Here is a 19031-nt window from a genome sequence, read left to right as displayed (position 1 = left end):
CAGAACCACCATACATTTTCAACTACTTTTGTTGTCATAATGTCTGCTTACTTAATCATGCACTCTTTCCGAGCTGAGGTAGTCATTTACCGAGGCATGAAACATTCGGTCTCCAGGAATAGGAGGCTGTGAATGCAGCTGCATAATATCAACCCTCTTCTCATAGTACTGCATTAACAAGGGGGGTTTGCACCACAGAGCTAAAGATTTATTTTGCCATTATAAACTTTACGTTCATTGGCTAAATGATGATGGAGGCCACTGCCTGTTAATATCAGTTCTTTAAAATACACAGAGTGGTCTCTCTCCTCTTGCTATTGGCTGTTTAGTTTGCCCATCCACCTCCTGTGAAATGCTTGTATTATAGTGCAGATGGGGCAATTATAATATGTACAGAGAAAATGTTTTTTTTTAATTTATTTAGCTTTTTTCACTGCAACACGATTTTAAATATTTCTGTCAGGACTCAAAATGCAAGCCAGACCTGTTGGTTTTGCCATTGCTGGAATTCTACATTACTTCACAGTGGTCCTCACAAGCAGCAGACGGCTCACCAATGGGCAGTGAGCGATTGGAGACAAAAGGAGCCTTTCTGCAATGAAAACCCGATTGGCCCCTTACAAACGGTTTCTGCAGGATACAGTTCATGACCGTTGATCATTTACAAAACTGCTGCGAAGAAATCATACAGTTAAATCCAGTAGCATTTTGGAACTGATTGTTCTTGTATAATGTTGTTTGCTTGCATTTTCATCCAGCAGGGGGCTTTTCTTCACCAGGGACAGCTGGAAGGGGGTGGGGGGGGCAGTGAGGGGGCGCTGTGGAACCAAGATCTTTGGAGTTGATTTAGCTCTGATATGGGAGGGCCCAGGCAGTGACAATGCAATGAGTCAGCGGCTCACGTCTGTCCTTGACAACTTGACTTAAGCTCCCAGGCCAATGTAGGAAAAAACAGATTACGAGTAGTGTTAATCGTCCAAGTTTCACTTCAATCCTCTATTTATAGCTTTTTCCATCAAGCCTTTTAATTTCTTTAGGCCATTACTCTACCACAATGAACCATGTCATGCCTTGTGGTGGCTGGAGCTGATAACTCGTTAATGTTTGTTCATACGTACAACAAAACTCAACTAGCCAGATTCACAAAGGTTAGCCGTACACTTTTGTGTAAGTTTAAGGTTTTTTATTTGGTAATCACAAACTATGAGTTAATTATAAGTTTGTGATTGTAGAGACTCTGCAGCCAGGGCAGAGAACAGCACCCAAAAAGACTGGCCCTATCTTTTTATGTGCAGAGTTCTCCGCCCCAGCTGCGGTGTTCATAAACTTACTATTAACTCGGAGTTTGTGAATACCAAAAACAACCATACTCTTACACAAATGTGTAAGTTTAGATTTATGAATCAGGCCCTGCATTGATATCAGGATTTTAGCTCAAAATGGTTGTACTTTGATTGATGCCACATGCGCCACATGATACGTTTACATCCTGAAAATTATTTTATAATTTGCAAAATTGAAATATGTTAATTCTGCGAATGATTTTCTTCACTATATGCCTTGTCTATGGCAAAACTTTAAGCTTTTATTGTTTCATTGACTGAATTCATGTAAGTGCAAGTTGCAACATGCATTTTATTTACTTTTTAGGATTCCCATTGATTCCTGCCTGCATACATTCTGTTGCCAGAAGTTTATATTACAATGACAAGTAAGTGTATCTCAATTTCTAAATCTAATTGTATAATATATATTATAAAGTCACGATATTCAACTTGTGTTTCATATTTGTGTTCACAGTTGCTGGATCAGCTCTGACACACATTTGCTGTACATAATTCACGGTCCCATATGTGCAGCTTTATTGGTATGTTGAATTATTTGTTACCTTTCTGTCTGGTCATAATTCTATTGGTGGCTTGAAATGACATGTGATTGTATACAGAGCTGTAGGCTTTGTTAATTTTAACAAAAAGGAAATAGTGGAGTTATTTGATAACGAAGAGAATGGGCTGAAAGACTTTTTTAAATTGTTAGGAACATTGTGATTGTAGATTTGAGGTGTATTTGTCTGTGTAAAGGTATACTGTTTTAAACACAAATGATTTGCACGTTTATAAGAAGAATTATCTGCAGGCTCCAGATATATGCTAATAACGTTGCCGCCTTTTCACTAATCTTCACAAAACTTTCCAAAAGACATGTTAAGCCACCTCAGCTCCATCTTAGAAAGATTCAGGGATATCTGTCACTCTGGGGACGAGAAAAAGAGGAGGTGTCTAAATGCATTTTTCTGATGCAATTTTCCATATGAATTTTAAGGAGAAAGCTAGAGCTTCACTCAGAAAATCATGCTTTTGGAGATTTGGTATAAACCTGTTTAGCCGTTTTTGAGAAATATAGGTTCAAAAGTTAGTGCTATCTGGATGTACTCGTGGGGTATCACAAATTAACAAAAAAATAGAGCGATCTGTTTCTTCAAGAGGGTTTTTTCCCTGTTGGCCACTGCAGTACTGCCGGGCAAATCGGACCCTCTGTACCAAGGAATCTGATTGGCTTGCCAGAATATCAACAAAAATGTTGCAGCCGCCATTAAAGACACAGGTATGGGTACTTCTCACCCCCGAGGCTAAATCTCTTTTTTGTGCCACTTGATCCAGCGTGGCCCTTCTTGTTCTCCTGCAGGAGTACTGCAGTAATGCCAAACCAAATTAGACTGGGTTTCATCTCGGGATGGGCATCCTGACTAATTTGACAGTATTAGTCCTGACAAAAAGAAAAGCTCAAAAACGTAAATGCCCCTTGCATGCCTGTTTTGTTGACCTGAAAGCCACTTTTGATCGAATAGACAGGCCAAAACTATGGTCAAAACTTGCAGCTTGGAGGTTCTCAGAGAAACTATTGAAAGCAATTCAACACCTTCACACTGATACCTGGATTAGGATACAAATGGGAGACAGAACAATGGTCTCCCACAAGATCCAGAAAAGATTTTAAACAGGGATGTGCGCTCGACCCAGCGCCGTTCAACCTCTTTGTGGTGGATCTCACCCAAGACTAGGACCAGACAAACGCTTAGGCACCCAGTTTAGGAGGGAAACCATTGACGAGTATGATACATGCTGATGACAATGTTCTTCTCAGTAGAACCAAGGTCGGTCTAGAAAGGCTGTTGCACAAATTATGTAACTACACTCTAGCGAATAATCTGGAAATCAACCTTGCAAAGACAAAGTGTTAGCATTCAGTAAAAGATCTAAGAAAGTAGGACCCTGACATCTAAATAACTGCAGACTAATTCAAGAGCAAGGCTGCAAGTATCTGGGAGTGATAGCTGATACAAACAGCACTTTTTTTACGACATAAGGAACAAATTAAAGCGAAGGCAAGGTCACTCCTTGCAGCTTTTTAATCCTTTCAGAAGAGGATTGGAGGCTGCATGCTCCTCTCCATATTGGAAGTTATTAGAATGAAGCCTCTACCTACCATAGCCTATGGCTGCAAAGCACTTTGCGGCCGAGAATCTGAATGGCTAGAGTCGTTAAACATTAACACCTAAAGGCAGCTCTTTCGACCTCCATGGAATGCCTCACCAGCATAAATCAGGTTGGAGTTTGGCCTTGTGAGGCAAAAAATGCAAAACAAGAGCCTTTGTCAAATTCTGTCACTCATTGAGAACAGCCAAGGAAGACTCACTAGTTCAAAGGCTCTCGATTGAATTGTATACTAACATGGGCCCACAAAGCGACTATTTTATCTCTGTTATAGGGTCCCTACAAATAAACGAACTGTGGGAACTTCCAACCTCATTTGAAGTCTTTAGGAAACATATTAACAAAATAACTTGTGATCTTTTGCTTTTGGAGGATAAAAACATCTTCTAAAAGCGTGCTCACTCATGCTTAACCATCCATTCCTAAAAGACTCTAGCGCAACAGGAATACCTAAGTTCTAGTTACTTTACTCACTCCACAAAAAAGTGGAAGTAATGTGTCTGCGTTTGGGTGATTTCCCAATTTTGGACCGTTGTCCGAAATAGCTTGCAAAAGGAACTAATAAATCCTGCAGAGGCTGTAATGAAGATCTTTCAACTATTAACCAATTATTTGTATTTGCTGTGTATTCCTGGCAGAGTGTCAACATTTCTTACAACAGTCTTTCAACTCAGTGGGAGTGCGAACTTGCCAGCAGGCATTTAAAACCTGTTTTAATGGGGACAATACAAGATTAAATCTTCATACGATTGAAGGTTTGACCCAAGTCTTAATAAAACTGCAACATAAAACAAGCTAAATGAAACTTATGACCTCCACATATGTTGTTGCAAGCTCCGGTTTAAAGAGTAATATTTCTTGACAAGTCTTTAAGACCCCTTTCCAAATGCACTTTGGGCCAGATGTATCAAAAGAGCATTTTGCGATTCTCAAATAGCAATTTTTACTGAATCGGTGTTTGGGATATGACTCAAGGCCCATGGGTGTGAATGGTTTTGCATTAGCTAATTTGCGATTACTTTATTGGTAATCACAAATTAGCGAATGCAAAGCCAAGGGTGCCAAAGGGCCCAAAGCCCCCCTGAAGCACCTCCAAAATGTAAATTGTGCACATGTAAAGCACGCACGTGCCCTGTGGGCATTTGTGTGCAACATGGCACTTTGAAAAAATGCATTTTTCTAGGTTCGCACATGGTTACCATCCACCTGAAGTGGATGGTAATTAGCGCTTCCTAAATGCACAGTTCACATTTAGGAAAAGCTTCTTACTCTTACATGTGCATTAGGGATTCGTAAATTGTGATTCCCTCTTTGCATTCGCAATTTAGGTAAATTGCGACTACCTCAAATGTGAATTCAGACTTTCATACATAACAAAAGGTCTTTTTGCATTCGCAAACGACCGAATTTTCAATTTGCACCATTTGGCGAACCTAAAATACTTTCATACATCTGTCCCTTTATGTCTTATGTGTAAACTTTTTGTTAGGACTAGTACCACGATAATAACTCTTAAGATATCTTTTTAATTGTAATTTAAAGGCAAACTTTTATTGTGTTATTTGTACATGCAATATTTTTTTTAACTAAGCTTATCTAATAACATTTTGATTTGTAGCAAAAATTATTGTAAAATATGAGGGGGACGTGTTCATCGTGGGTGGTTAGTGACCTTGGAGGGTTAGCCAGCAGTGGGTCACTGGCCATCAGTGGTTGGTTGTGCGCATGTGAGGGATTGCGCACAGGGCCTGGCTTTTGGGCATGCCTGGTGGAGGACTGGCCTCACATGGGGGAGTTGGGAGAGTGGCTGACCACTGGCCAGACCTGGCATCCAACCTTCGAGTGTGCACGGTCAAAACGTATTCTTAGGGAGGGAGATGGGTGAATAGGATTTTTTTTTAAAAAGAGAAATTCACTGAAACACTAAAGGTTGAATGATGTTATAGTTAGGTATGGTAATAATATATAACTTTATGTTTAAAAAAACCTAAAAATTCACTGAAAAAAAATAAAAGCTTAAAGTGATGCTATAGTTAGGCCTTGAATTGATATAAAAACTATAATTTTAAACCCCCAAAAAACACTTAAATCCACCATGTATAGTATACTGACCTAATTCTAACTTGCACCCCTGCACTGCTTATGACCTCACATAGGTCACACGTTAAATGAAATATTAGATGACATCACAGATGACATCTCAAATGACATCATTGATGACATCACAGATAACATTATATAATCACTGTGACACCATCCAATAAGGTTTTGGCATTGAACAAATTCTAAATCCTACAGGTGTGAACAATTTTATTTCCACCTTCATGGGATTACCCACTTAAATACGTCACATGAACCACAACTGTAAGTGACGAGGTTGACAGGAATTCATTTGCTAAGATAAAGACACTTTTTTGGGCACTGTGGACTACACTCCGTAGTTTAGTCAGATACACTACAAACGTTCCTGAGATGGGCACAGTGGCATACAACCTTAGAGCCATAGTTATAAAGCCAGTGAGAGATTTATAAAGCCAGTGAGAGATAAAGCACTTCTAAGAGGGGCACCCATGCACTCTACATTATTCAACAATCTTCAATGCCTCAACATCTTCAGTGAAGTTCTGGAAATAAAAATTCACTCCTGAAAATGCCCCCCGTTGTGGATTATCTATTGTGAACAAAAGGGTTGGCCTTCCTCACAGATTATTTGGAACAGGATTTTGCTTTAAGCCTCAACCTACTTTCAAACATGGGTCTGCAACCCACATTAGGAGCGCTGAACCTTTGTCTTGTTTAACAGTCTACTCTGTTTTTATTACTGTGTTGTGTTATTTCGCTGTAGGTCTCATTATTAAAGCGCCGGGACACTCTTTTTGAGTAGCCGTGCGCTATATAAAAATAAATATAACATAACATAACATAACAGGGATTGTACCCAAAAATGTGTGATTTATAAACGATGCGGCACAGAACTTTCAACATAGACAATTATGCTGCTGTCCAGGGCTTATGCTATTGCCATGCTATTGATCCATACATGTACACTCATTGCTGCATATGACAATGATGTTATCAGTGATGCTATCATTAATGTCATTTAACATATCATGAGTTATGAAATATGTGCAGTCTTAGCAGTAAATGGCGGGGCACAAGTTATAGGTAGCTCGGTGAACTATAACTGGTGAATTTCAGAGATTTTGAGGTTTTCAAACAATAGTTTTAATATTATTACAAGGTCTAACTATACCGTCACTTGAACCCTTGAGATATATATATATATATATATATATATATATATATATATATATATATATATATATATATATATATATATATATATAGAGAGAGAGAGAGAGAGAGAGAGAGAGAGAGACAGAGAAAGATACTTTTTAAAACCATTGCATAGAACATGAATAATTTACTCAATCAAAATACAAGTAAGAAAACAGTGTCACTGTAGCATTGGCCCCAAAGAGAGACAATAACTGAAAGTTACTTAAGCTTACAGACTTAGAAATTCCCCCAAAATAATATTGTTAAGGTTATGTTGAATGTTATACATTCAACACAGTCCATGAATGCACAAAACACACTGCGTCAGTTAGGAGTTGGTCCCACTTAGACGGCAGCTGATCACAGGTTTGTTGCATTTTCTAATGCCAGAGGGATTAGGACTCAGTAGTCACTGGCAGTCTAAAGCCAACTTTGGACAAATGCACAGAATGTGGACTAATATTTCTACTATCTCACCACAAAATCAGCGTGCCCTAACACTGATTTCTCCCTGCCAGTTACTATTACATTTCTGCAGCAGGAATAGAATATCTAAACTTGGTGAAGTTCAGCTTCTTAGCCAAGGGCTGTAATATATTGGATTATTATTTGGGGTTGGTGACTACTGACCGCAAGGAAAAATCATAATGCTCATTAGGGGAGCCACCAAAGTCACTAACTTAACCTGAGCTCAATCCCTTTGCAGCTATAACATAAAGCAGACAGGCTTAATGTGTAAAATGTTATGCAGTGCCAAAACAGTAGTAAAATCGAAATGCTAATTCATAGAACTGCCGTACTCGCAGTGGCGGTCCGACCACCACACTGTGGGCCTTTCCGCAATATGATGAGTGTGGCGGTTGGACCGCCACAGGACCGTTGCATCCACCTGGGATCCAGGATCTTGCGTTCACGCAGCTGTCAGAGGCAGGATTATGCTGGTGAGGCTGCAGTGGCACCACCGAGCATATTCTGGGTTGCCTTTCCACTGTCCTTTTCATGGCAGTGAGCCCGCAATAAAACTGGTGGCAGAGAGGCAACTTAGGGGTCCCTAACAGGGCCCCCTGCTGCACCCGGGGGTGCATGCTGGGGGGAAGGGAGGGCACAAGCACATGATGTGCCCCCTGGAATTGCACTCCCTTTCTTAGATGATGAACAGCATGCCCAAATTAACTAAATCTGTAGTACGAATTACTATTTTCTGTACTTGTTAAAACTCTCCCTACTTTTTCTCCCAACAGAGACACCTGCTCCGATTTCATTGGCACTTGTGATTTCTAAACTGTCCTATTGTAATAATCTGTATTTGGGAGTGCCAACTTCCAACAGATCAAAATTTAAAAAATGTCACGGAGTCTCGTTTTGCTTTGCAGGAAATTGAGAAAAAAACAGGAAAATGTAAAGTTTTGGTCCACCATCCCAGGCACTGAAGTGCACTTATTTTTAGATAGATATACAAATGTGATCAGGCAAAATGCCACCACACAAAGTCCATGGCTGCCGATGAATGAAGTGGTCTTCCTATTGCTCCTTGTGTATGCTGCAGCCGGCAGAAGCAAAATGTGAATAACTCTAACAGACTAGTCAGACCCCACATGAAATTGCAGCATAGATTAGCAATTTATTGTGGGACAAAAGCAGTAATTTAGTGGCATACTCAAAATGCTGTGGCTTTCAGCTGCAATTTGTTTTGCTACAGTAACACAGTACACCTTACAGTAATACCAGATGCCTTCGATCCAGCACAAAAAATCTGCTTTGCACCTCCAGATTTAAAAAAGCTCGCTCTGGGGGAAAAACCTTTCAGGTATGTGCTTCCTCCCAATGGAACAAGCTTCCTAATTACATTAGGCTTATTCAGGAGGAGCTACCCTTTCGAAAAGCACTGAAAACATACCTCTTCTGTTAAATTCCCCATGAGTGAAATTCAGTAAACACACAGAAGCGCCGGGACACCCCGTTGGGGTAGCTGCGCGCTATATAAAACACACTAAATAAATAAATAAATAAATAAACACACTGCCTCTTGGTTAAACCTGTTTGCTCTGTGCCACAGCTTCCAGGGTATTGAGCACAGGTATAGTTAGTAATTTTAAGGGTTCCCCTTGACATGTATTGGGATATTAGTTGAGGTGAATACTCCAATACTCCAATTTTCTTACCGTGGTGTTTTGTGTGGCAGGATGGGGGATAGTGTTTTGGGTGGTTGTGTGGTGGAGGGAGCACTGCTGCCTTCTGTGTGTGAGAGGGGGCTGGGGCCCGCTGCAGGCCCCACTTTGTTTTGGGTTACTATAGGGTGTAGAGCCTTGGGTGGGGGAGTGGTGACTGGGGTGCGCTCCAGGCCCAACTTACTTTTGGGCATTTGGTTGTGGGGTTGAAGGAGGACTAGTGCCTTGAGTGGTATGATAGTGTGGGTAGAGTGGCTTGTTTAGGGGAAGGGGGCATGCTGCCTCCCTCTGTGGGCCAATTTCGGGGCCTGCTGTCTTTTTTAAGGGGAGGGGGCACGTGGCCCCTCTCCCTGAGACATTTTCAGCCCCGGGGGCCCCATCCCACTGAGCCTGATGTTTTTTTGAGGGAGAGGGGGTCTTTCAACCCTCCCCGGCTGGTTTTCCGTGCCCTACAATAACTATAACTCGCACCCCTGCCATGCACATTTTTCTCATCAATAATTTTATTGCAAATGTTGCAGTGAGAGACGGGGGCTAGCTACCAGCAAGCACTTACTGCAGTAGCACTACCCCGAGCGACAATCTCAGCCTCCTGATATTTCGGTAGATACTGAACCAACACTCGCTTTAATAATGCAGTTTCTAAAAGATCAAAGAATGGAAGCACAAGGCCATTATACGCAGGCTAAGGCAGATACAGATAAGATGCATCAGATATTACAGCTGATGTCAGTCAAAGTCGGGGGCCTCACCAGCGATGTATCAGACCTACAACAGAGAGTTGGAGAAACAGAGCAAATGGCAAACCTTACATACACTCTGTTTCAGAAACAGACTACTCAGATTTCAACTATTCAGCTTAAACTTGAGGATTTGGAAAATCGCCAACGCCGTCACAACCTGCGACTATTTGGTATTCCTGAAGGAGAGGACCCCAGGGCCTATCTTGTACGGTTATTTTAGAAGGCTTTCTCTGATTTATCCGATTGGGACTGGGACTCTCAGCTGCAAAGAGTACATAGGCTCCCGACTGGTAAATATAATCCGGAAGGCCGATACCCTCGCCCGCTTTTAATTGTTTTGGAAAATGTTCTGCTCAGGCAGGCAGTTGCCCTTAAAGCTCGACCTAATACACTTATTACTGTGGAGCCAGTTACTTTTTTTGCTAGATCAGACTTTTGTAAAACTACCATGGACAGGCGCCGGCAGCTCTGTCAGTTAATTGACCCGCTTAAGGCTCTTGGGGCGCAAGTTTACTTACAAGAACCAGCACGTTTGAAGGTCTTCAAAGATGGACGGTCTCACTTCTTTATTGATGATCATGATGTCAAGTCAGCAATTGCTAAATGGCAAACGGAAGCTGCCCAGAAGCCCTAATAATATGTATCTGTTCTACTGAAAATGCGTGGCTTCCTAATCCTTTTTTTTAGGGGTGTGCATTGGTCTTAACACTTGATACTGGATTTGGGGTTGCAAATCTTGTTTTACTGGTACTCTTAAAAAAAAAAGTATGATAAGACAGCTAGGCCTATTGGATTAGTTTAAAACGATATTTCTTTTCCCTTTTTTTCCTTCTACTTAGGGTGTGTGCTGGGATGTGGGGTGCCAACCATAGCGGGTGTGGCTCTGTAGTGCTGCCCATGCAGCGGCAGCAGGTTAAAGGAAGGATTCCTCCTTCAAGTAACAGGGAGGGGTTTCAAGGGTCTCTCGGGTCAGAGGGAGGTCTGGACAGGGTGTAGGGGTGGGGGGGGCAAAAATGTAAAAAAAGTAATATCATTAGGGTAAAATGTAGCTATGATAAGGGACTATTAACAAGTCATCTGGCTTTGTTTGTTTTCTTAGATTTTTTAGTGCTAATCTTTATTTGTAACGGTATGTTGATAAGGAATGTAATTTAGTATGGCTAAAATTAAGTGTATGGCATGGAATGTGGCCGGGCTTAATAGTGCCAATAAGCGTCAATTGGTACAGGAGGAGTTAAAATTGTATCAACCGCATATAGTCTTAATTATTGAAACCCATCCGGCCTATAAAGATCACCATTTGTTAAAGCACTTGGGATATGAAACTATTGCTAGTACTTCTCAAACAATATCTATGAAAAGTACAGCTATATTAAAAGATAAGAAGTTTTTTTGTAAAACAGTTAAGACAATGGCTGATCCAAAGGGTCGTTGGGCATTGGCCCCAATAGAAATCCGTGACAACAAGTATGTATTTGGCTCAATATATGGACCAAATATTGACGACCCCGGCATATTTGATTTTCTTAATTTAGAATTGTTGAACTGGGATGGGGAACGTTTGATAATGGGGGATTTTAACTTTGTAGTGGATTATAACATTGACTCCACAAAAAAGGGGGCACTGGTAGAATGCGAAAGGTCTAGAATCGACATGGCCTGGGTCTCCGACAGTTTAATTTTGGATTTAGATATTGTAATATACCTTCGGGTGACATCTGACCATAATCCCATTTTGCTATCTTTTATGGCTATCCCTGAAGGCAAAAACGTCATGCCATTTTCTTTTCCTAGATATCTGCTTACTGATAGTGAGTATGTTTCCAGTATGAAGCAACAATTAGAGGCTTTTTTTGAGGATAATGTAGGGACAGCTTCCCCATTGATCGTCTGATATAGTATGAAAGCTTTCGTTAGAGGCATGACCCAACAATACATCTGGCAGCAAAACAAGCAAAGAAAAAGTAATATGGAGAAATTGGTCACGGTCTTACAAGATATGGAAAAACAACATGTGGATAACGTAATACGGCATCAACCAGATCAGGATCAGCTGTTTCTTTCCTTATTAGATGCAAGAATAGTAGTGAAAACATTTCTCAGGGAAAAAATAGCGGCTAGGTATAATAAGTACCGTCTGGAACAATATGAATATGGTGAACATATTGGTAAAATCTTGGCTTTTCAAACGGCAGAAACAAAAGCTCAAACTAAAGTCAACGCTATAAAGAGTGCAGATGGTACTTTACATAATCACACTTCAGCCATTTTAGAACAGTTTTCACTCTTCTATCAGAAACTTTACTTATCTACTTCTTCTATCAGAAACTTTACTTATCTACTTCTATAATTGATATCATACATTATATAACAGAGAGTAATCTTCCGGTATTGAATGAGGATGAAGTAGTATCATGAGATAATACGGTATCGTTAGAAGAAATAGGACTAGCTATCTCAGCATTACCTTCAGGCAAAGCTGCAGGGGTAGATTCACTACCTATAGAATTTCATAAGGTTTTCAAAAGTACTTTGCTTATACCATTTAGCACAGTTATTCAATTTGTTGGTACGGGCAGTAGGACGCCGGAGTCATGGAATATGACTCAGATTGTCTTTTTTCTTAAGAAGGGTAAAGCACCCACAGATTGCTGATCATACGACCCATTTCCCTCATAAATACAGATGCTAAGATCTTCTCGAAAATTCTTGCTAATCGACTCGCCCCAATGATGTCAGGATTAGTGTCAGACATCCAACATGATTTTATACCTGGCAGAGATACCACAGCTCATGTCAATATGGCCATTGGGGCGCTCGATTATGCAGAGAAAGAGGGTGTGTGTCTGGGTATGATTCTTTTAGATGCCGAAAAGGCCTTTAACAAGGTCGGATGGGAATTTCTAAGGGCTACATTGAGTGCATTCGGCTTTGGGGGGCAGTTTAGACAGTGGGTGTGAGCCTTATACTCTAAACCTCAAGTTAAGCTTTCATATGCTGGTTCATACGTACCCTACAAGCTAATAAACAGATCAAACCGTTAATGGTTATATCTAATAAGTTGAAGGGAATAGCGTACGCGGATGATCTGGCAAATTTTTCTACTAACCCAGTAGAAGCTGTCCCAGTTATTGAGAGAGCTGCAACTAAATTTGGATTAGTTTCTGGGTATAAATTAAACATCAATAAAACACAGGTCCTTATTAATTTTAAACCTAGTTCTCCAATTCCGAGGGGATGTATAACAGCCACGTACTTGGGCGTCAAGATTTCTGCTAAAGTGGACCAAATAATAACTTTAAACTTTACTCCATTATTAGATGAAACTGTTAAAATATTAGAAAAATGGCATGAACTTCTTATAGGGCTTTTGGGGAGATGCAATTTAATAAAGATGAAAATACTTCCCAAATTTTTATAGTTCAATTACTGTATGTCTCTCTAAAAAAAAATTTGTAAAACTGGATGGAGTGCTTAGTAGTTTTATCTGGGGTTTCAAGAAGGCGCGTGATTGATCTGCTTAAATCACCTTATAAACTAGGTGGCTTGGGTTAATCCGACTTCAGAGTCTACTTCTGGGCAGGGTTTTGCCGGGCGCTTTCGCAGTCTTCTTGGGGTTGACCGGAAGAATTCTCTATATAGGTTGATTCTAGGTGATGATAGTTTATTTCTCTTATATCGCGTTAATGACCCAAATTATTTTAAACGTGTTAAATTTAAGACAGTCAGGGATAGTATTTCTATATGGCGGGCTATGGCTGCCAGAAGCAATTTGTCGTTAATACATACTAAGCTTCCATTGTGGGGAAACCCAATGTTCCCTGAAGTGTTTCAAGATTACATGGGTAGATCATGGTCTAAATATGGGATTATCTGTCTGGGGGATATGTATGAGGCAAGGGGAATTAAATCATTTGAAACTCTACAATTCCAATACAAATTGCCTACTAATTTTCTGTTTAAATATCTACAGATTAGGTATTATTTGCTGAAGAATCTGGACTTGAATATGATTTCTAAATCTGTGATTTGGGATTGTTTATATGGGGAGAAAACCAAGTCTCTAATAGGCATTATGTATAAACACCTGATTAGTTTTAACCCCTCCCACGCTTGTGACGGAACCGCTCCGTCACGCCCCTCGGGTGGGCTGTGCTGGTGACGGAGCGGGTCCGTCACGACCCGGCCGCCACGCCTGTGCGGCACTGATTACGCGCCTGCGCGGCGCGTTCTATTGAGCGGGCGGGGCCGTGACGGAACCGCTCCGTCACAAGCACAGCCCACCCGAGGGGTGTGACGGAGCGGTTCCGTCACAAGCATCAGAGCGCCGCGCGGCCCACCCCACCCCCTTAGCGTTGCGGCAGAATTGCTGCCGCAGCGAAAGGGTTAAAGTGGACGGATGTACAAAATTAGCAATACATTGGAGTCAAGCGTTGAATACAGTTCTAACACCTGGTATGGTCACTCAGGCTTGGGTAATATAGGTGACTCAGTTCACTCTGTGAGTATACAACTACATCAATTTCGCACAATCTGTATGTTGTACTATGCACCAGAAAGGATTGCTAAATCGGCAGGAGGTAATAATTGTGGAGAAAAGACTAAATGGCCAAAATGTGGGACTCAGGCTGCAAATCTTATTCATATGTTCATAGAATGTCCGGAATTGCGGACCTATTTGCAGAAGATCGGCCAGGTGTTTTATACTAAACTAGGAGTAGGACCCACATTAACAGTCTCAGAAATTATGCTTGGTTATAGGGCAGATAAACCAGTTGTGCCACGGTCTTTTTCAATTATGATGGTGGTAGGTAGGTTAGCTATCGCCCGGGTTTGGGTCTCCCCGCTACCGCCAACTATTTGTGATTGGTGGACTATTATTAAAGAAATATATGGCCTGGAAACTGCCTTGGCTAAATCTATGGTTATAGGTTCTATGGTTAAGAACAAGAACATTTGGGGCCCTATGGATCACACGATATAGATTAAATAGATAAACAAACTTATTTTGGCTTTTACGTATAAGTGTTCAAATAGCTGCGGTAATAAGCTGATTATTTATGGTAAAGGCTAAATATTCCCCCAAAAACATTTCTGATCAACAATGTCATTTGATGATTATTTTTATCTACTCGGGTGTACTTTATGTACTTTACTGTTGATTGTCCTTATTCACTTTTGATTTATATTTTGTATTCATGTATATATCACCCAACTGTGATGACAATAATATATATATATTTTTTTAAACCAAATGTTGCAGTGATATTATCAATGATGTCATACAAGAGGCTATGACTTATGCAATATGTGGAGTAATTAGCAGTACATGGCAATCAATCAATCAATCACGGCAAGGGTCGGGTTATAGTTACCTTAGGGCATGAGTTATAGTTTCTTGATATAACTATATGGTTTTATGTGTGTAATATCTGAACCTAACTATAACGTCCATGTAGCCTTTGGTTTTTTAGTGAATGTCTCAGATTTTTTTCAATTCTGTTTTGTAACTATAACGTCCCTGTACCCTTTGTTTTTTTTCATTGAATTTCTATGGTTTTTAATGCTATTTCCAAACTATAACATCCCGGTAGCCTTTGTTTTTTTCCCAGTGAATTTCTAGTTTTTTTTGGCATAAAGTAGTATTTAATTACCATACCTTAATCCAACCGCCAACGTACACGGCCAGGTTGGTCACAGGGCCTGGCCTACAGGCCACCCCTTTACATGCAGCCAACCCCATGCTCCACACAGCCAGTGATGGGTTGGCCACATGGTCTGGCCTGTGGCCAGAACTTGTGGCCAACCCTGCATGCAACCAAACTCTGTGAACTGCCTTTGGCTGTGCACAGTGGGATGTTGGCAACAAGGCTTGGCCTTTAGTCAGGCCCTATGACCAACCACACCAAAAGCAGCCAGTCCGCGGGCCCCTGGATGTGTAATTAGCTTTTGTCAAAGCTAACCACGTCGTCCCTTACCTTGTCTTGACCGAAGGTCTCTTGGATGACGCGGATGATTTCGCAGGGACGCAAGGGACCAACTTCCCAAACCACTAACTAAAACTTACTGAATTAGATATTAACAGCAAGATTTAAACTAGAAATTAGGGAGGAGGGCCGGTACTGGGCGTTGAAGAGAAGACTTTGATTCTTGCTGTCGACCTGCGAAGCAACAAGCACCAAGATATTAATATTCCGTTTTAGGAATGAGCTTTCCTATAACCCACTAGCCCCCTTCGCCACTATCTCTATTCAATCAGAACTCCGTTAATCTAGTTTAGCTGTTCTGAGATTCCCCTACCTGCGATCAGCAAGTTGAAGGCCTCCGCCCAGTATGTCTTGATAGGGTTGTAGGGTTGTGGTGATTAAGTTGTCAGATGTCCTCTAGGGTAGTCGGTAGTCCGGCGAGATGTCAGCTCTCGTTCGTCTGAAAATGTACATAAAGAAAGGAAAGATTATTTACTATTCTAAGATGCCCTTTGCAATCTTTCTGTCTCTTTCCTAAACTTACTTGGTATTAACCTTGTCTCTTGGTCTCGGGGTTTCTGTTCTTTTGTTTGTTAATTGCGCTATAAAAGAAGCATTAAACATAGACACACCTTTTCCTAGACATCTTTCTCAAATCCCACATTTCTTAAACAAAATCTAAAGTTTCTTGTAAATATCTTCACAATTTCAAAAACATTAAGTTCAAGTCTTTTAGCAGTTTACAAACATAGTGAACAAGCAATTAGTTCTCAAAATACTGTTAGGCCTTGAATGTCCGAAATCTCCTTCTTCATGAAGGCTTTCTCCAAGTAATTGTCCCAAAAATTAACCTTTCTTGCGAAGGGCGCCTTTAAAAGTAGCAAATGTACTTAGCTTTCAAGTTAGTTCTTAGACTTCAAAACTCCAGAAGAGAAGAAGCACCGCCGTGGAGTCCTGCCAGGATGTATCCTCCTTCAGGTGAGTTTTCTCCTAACGACGCGACCTTCTCTGCAGAAAACCGGAAGGCAAAGCGCCTTCTAGAAGGCTGGGTGCGGTTTAAATACCCGACCGCACCCAGCCGCTCCCAGTCACGTTCGGGTAATGTGCGCGGGGACGCAGAATGCAGTCCCAGTTCAAGCGCGCACCAAAAGGCTGCGTGTAGGGATGCGGGGAGAGCTCCGAAAGACCTTCGCGAAGGCGGTGTCTTTCACGGAGCCAAAGGCAGAGCATCCCTAGCACATCAAATGAGCTTCAAATGTTCCACAAGTATATAAGGCAACAAAGTAGAGTATATAAGGCAACGAGGCAGAGTACAAAAGAGCACATGCAAAGTCAAGTGTAACAAAACCTTAGGAAACATAAAATAAGGCAGAAAGATAAACGTAAGCACCTAATCACACTGACATGAAGCGTGTGTGGAGCACGGGACAGGGGTGGGTTTTTCCAAGGGGGAAATCAGCACATGTCTCAGGATATGTGTGTTAGGGGTAAGTGGATTCATGACAGTACTCCCTCCTCAAGATCCCCCCCAGAACTGTTGAAATGGGTTTTGGTTTCTCAGGATGTCTTAGATGGAAGAGTCGGATCAATCTAGGGGAGTTTTTTAGGTGGTCTAAAGGTTCCCAAGACCTTTCCTCTGGACCATAACCCTTCCAATCTATGAGGTAAAACAGTTTTCCGCGAACTCTTTTGGAGTCTAAGATAGTTTTAACCTCAAATTCCGGGTGATCATCGATCATGATGGGGGTTGGAGATTTGGAGATGCGGGTCTGAGGATGAAATGGCTTAACTAGGGAGACATGGAAAACCGGGTGTATCAAGTACTTCTGAGGGAGACTCAACCTTACACAAACCGGGTTTATTATTTTCTCAATCGGAAAGGGACCAATGAATTTCGGATTGAATTTCCTATTTCCTTTAAGTTTCAAATTTTTTGTACTCAACCAAACCTTTTCACCTACTTGGTATTGCGGTTGTTCAGATCGATGTCTGTCCTTGGACTCTTTCTGAGTTTCTTTCGCCTTAGCCAAGTTGAATTTGGCCTCTTCTTGGATAGAAAATACTTTAGATACATAATCAGAAATTGCAGGTACTGAATCAGGGTTTAAAGAATTTTCAGGAATGCTTTTGGGATGGAAACCGAAATTGCAAAAGAACGGAGACATTTTGATAGATGAATGTTCAGAGTTATTATAAGCGAACTCTAAGGGGCTCAAGAGATCAGACCATTCATCAGGAACATTGGGTAACATACATCGAAGATATTGTTCGATAGTCTGATTAGTCCGCTCAGTTAAACCATCTGTTTGGGGATGGTAACTAGAAGACAAACGAACGTCCATTTGTAACAACGTACCCAACTTTTGCCACACCTTAGAAACAAATTGGGAGCCCCTGTCCGAAATGACCACAGATGGGATTCCGTGTAATCTGATCACATGTGACATAATTAGATGAGCCAGCTCTAAGGCAGTGGGAAGTTTCTTCAATGGAACGAAATGGGCCATTCTAGTGAACTGATCCACAACAGTTAAAATTGTATTGAATCCCTTCTTGGTTTCAGGTAGTTCAACTATGAAGTCTAGCGATATAGTATGCCAGGGTTGAGGTGGGATAGGCAGAGGCATTAACAACCCACTAGGAGCTTGATGAGAAGTCTTATGTTGTATGCAAACACTGCAGGTTTCTACAAACAACTGAATGTCTTTGAACATCAAAGGCCACCAAAAGGTTCGTCTTATTAGTTCCATGGTCTTTAAGATACTAGGATGGGCAGATAACATGGTATCGTGATGAAGCTGAATTATAGATTTTTGTATCTTTTCAGTAGGAACGTAAATCAAACCATGTATCATCATCAAATCATCTTTCTCCAGGAGGTAAGGATGATCTCTTTTCAGCCTCTCTACATCCGTATCTTTCAAAGCCTCTTTAATATCATTAATAATGTTACTAGTGGTTAAACTTCCCTGAAAACAAGAAGTCGGGATTACAGGATGGATGGTTTCAGGTTTTTCAGGGTCTTTATCTCCTATTCTAGACAAAGCGTCCGCCTTCAAGTTCTCTTTTCCAGGGCGGTAAGTAATCACAAAGGTATAGTCATTGAAGAACATAGACCAACGTAATTGTCTAGCTGTCAAAGCTTTCACGGATCTTAGAGCTTGAAGATTACGATGATCAGTATAAATTGTTACAGGATGACGAGCCCCTAACAGGTAGTGGCGCCATTCTTCAAAAACCGCCTTAATTGCTAATAATTCCTTATCGGCAATGGCATAATTCTGTTCAGCTTCAGACAGTTTCCTGGAAAAGTAAGCTATAGGGTGCATTTGGCCAGTATCGGAACTTCGTTGAGAAAGAATTCCTCCCAATGCATATTGA

General features: G+C 41.0%; 1 protein-coding gene across 1 annotated transcript in view; it reads left to right on the top strand.

The window, feature by feature from the left end:
• Positions 1 to 19031, top strand: part of CALCRL (calcitonin receptor like receptor) — a 264434-nt gene that overhangs the window by 186001 nt on the left and 59402 nt on the right. Inside the window, exons 9-10 of the mRNA XM_078680481.1 lie at positions 1651 to 1711; positions 1801 to 1867. Coding sequence (XP_078536607.1) covers positions 1651 to 1711; positions 1801 to 1867 — 128 coding nt within the window. The remainder of the gene's footprint in view (positions 1 to 1650; positions 1712 to 1800; positions 1868 to 19031) is intronic.

This window comes from Lissotriton helveticus, chromosome 3_1 (assembly GCF_964261635.1).
Source record: "Lissotriton helveticus chromosome 3_1, aLisHel1.1, whole genome shotgun sequence".
Lineage (NCBI taxonomy): Eukaryota > Metazoa > Chordata > Amphibia > Caudata > Salamandridae > Lissotriton > Lissotriton helveticus.
The sequence above is the reverse complement of the archived record's forward strand: the minus strand, read 5'-3'. Positions and strand labels throughout refer to the sequence as shown.